The following is a 2,433-nucleotide window of genomic DNA, read 5'->3' as shown; positions in this document are numbered from 1 at the left end:
AGAAATGACAAAGGGAGTAAGATTGGAGATCTCAACAAAAACTAGTGACTTCAAGAAAATAAACTAACCCTACAAATGTTATATACAACAGGTTTTCAAATGTTCACTGTCTTTCACACATTTATATGAACAGTATAAAATTATGAAGACTGCTTTCTTCATAGTCACCGCCGTGAAAGCCTCAAATCTTACATAGTATAAAATTAATACATAAAATCATTGTTTCTCTGAAGACATTGCAGGATCATCTTATATTCAGAGTAGACTTCCATTTCAGTAAATATGACACTACACTTTAGTGCACTGTGAGAACTTGGGGTAGTGCTATAAATTGTGATTAAAAGTAAAAGATAAATTTGTCCCTGCGCTTGACTTATTAAGCACTATTCCATGAAGATGTATGGGGGAGTGGATGTATAAACCCAAGTTTTCTTGACCTCAGGACTAGTTAGAGGTGAGTGATCAGCTCCCATCCACTATACCCCTGGGGAAAACGCTCTCGGTACCCATTAGAAGGGAGGCTGGGTGGGCCCAGAACTGGTCTAGATGACATGAAGAAGTGAAAACTCTTGTCCCCACTGGGACTCAAACTCTGACACCTTGGTCATCCAGCACATAGCCAATTGCTATATCTAGTGTGCTATCCTAGCTCTCATTACGAATTGTGATTAGAATTAAAAAATTGTTCCATTAAAGAAAATTCTCATTCTCACATGTGACTGAACTGCAGCATTAGGTTACCTTTGACAAGCAACAACAGATTACCTCAGGACTGTTAACAGTTTGCTGATCAACATTTGTGATGACAGAAGAGCCAGTGGGTGTCTCCATGTTGGCAGTTGTACCACTTCTTGTCAAGCTGAACTTGCCAGAAGCAAGCATGTGTTGGAATTTGTGTATGTATCGGAGACAGGATCTGTCTTTAATAGACTGAAACACAAAAGTGTTACTGACATGCATGCAAATGACCATGCACCAACTTGTGTAATATGATATACAACATAACCTGTCATTTTATTAACTGACTTATGTCCAGTATATGGTGAGCATGACATGATTAGTGAATAACTAGAAGAGAACAACATCAATGATGTGTTGTGTATATGCAACAGTTCAATATAGCCTATTCAACCAAATACATTATTCTATGATACAATTATTTCTATATAAAGAAAAAAGCCTTTCAGTTCTTCTTTATCCTCCTTTAAGAACTCATTTTTTATGTAAGTCTTTCTCAAAAACTTAATAGTTACTCAGCTGGTTAGAAAATCCTCTGCTTTTATGGAACCTGAAAGTTTATTACCATATTCAGCAGGACCATACTGTAACATGGATGGTCAGAGCATTTCTAGGCAACAACCCATAAACAATCTTCAGTTGTGTAAGCTCACTCAACAATAGGATGGGTGTTTATAGTTCATTGCTAGGCCAATGGGTTGGCGAGATGGCTGGAGTTCATGCCACAACCGTTGTTATGCAACACTGCGGTAAACACTCCTCTCCAACATTAAAGGCTCCTTTCTGTGTGTGGTCCCTGTGGAAGCTATATAATGAGAATAATACCAGCAGTTCAGTTGAGTTCTCGATAGGAGACAGCCATGGGAAGTTCGTAGAAGACCTCTGAAGACTTAATGTGTGATTTGAAGACTTTATTCATGTGTAATATTTGGAGTAATTTGAAGTGCTTATTCCTGTGTTTTAATTGCATTACCAGGTGGGGACTAGTGTCTGTGTGTAGCAGTGAATTATGAACTGTGCAATCAGTGACAGCGCTGTAACTAAATGTGATTAAGAGATGTTGTAACCAAGGTACTAATAAATCCAATTATCCGAACTAGAACCCGTCATTCTTGTGACACGTAGCACCCTACATGTTACAATATCCTTAGACACCTGAGTCCAGGACATACCCTTCATATATAACTAACTCCGTGGCTTTAGTCTGCAAGCGAACTATACCGACCGAGCGACCGCTGCTTGTCGGCGAAGTTAGTGCCAATATCCTGTTTTAATATTATCTTGCACCCTACATCTCCCAAGTGGTCCCTTTCCTTGAGGTTTACAACCCAAATCTTACATGCATTTCTCATCCCTTCCTACATTCTTCTGTATTTAATCACTCTAACAATACTAGGTGAAGAATAAATATATCCAATATATTTCTCATCAGGCATTTATCTCGTACAATCAATTGTGTTGTTACCTCGGCCACTTTCTCTACCACTGTGCTGATATTCTGAAGTACAATTTCATCATCCAGGACAAGTTGAAGTTGAGTGAGAGCTCGCAGAAGTACCTGAATATTGTATGGGTCAGAATCAAGCAATATCTCATTGCAAAGAGCAACAGCCAAGTTGTTATGTACACTGCTCTGAAAAACAAAACCAAGAACACATAAGCCACTACAATGAAGAAAAATTTGTACAGTTAAAC

General features: G+C 38.5%; 1 protein-coding gene across 1 annotated transcript in view; it reads right to left on the bottom strand.

The window, feature by feature from the left end:
* Window positions 1–535: 535 nt before the first annotated feature.
* The window catches only part of LOC111863112 (condensin complex subunit 3), a 10,727-nt gene continuing 8,829 nt past the window's right edge, over window positions 536–2,433 (bottom strand). The window contains exons 4-5 of the mRNA XM_023849142.2: window positions 2,204–2,371; window positions 536–930 (exon numbers count right to left, since the gene is read on the bottom strand). Coding sequence (XP_023704910.2) covers window positions 733–930; window positions 2,204–2,371 — 366 coding nt within the window. The 3' untranslated portion in view covers window positions 536–732. The remainder of the gene's footprint in view (window positions 931–2,203; window positions 2,372–2,433) is intronic.

This window comes from Cryptotermes secundus, unplaced genomic scaffold, assembly GCF_002891405.2.
Source record: "Cryptotermes secundus unplaced genomic scaffold, Csec_1.0 scaffold2791, whole genome shotgun sequence".
In the NCBI taxonomy this organism is placed as follows: domain Eukaryota; kingdom Metazoa; phylum Arthropoda; class Insecta; order Blattodea; family Kalotermitidae; genus Cryptotermes; species Cryptotermes secundus.
Note: the sequence above shows the minus strand (reverse complement) of the source record. Positions and strands in the feature narration are given on the sequence as shown.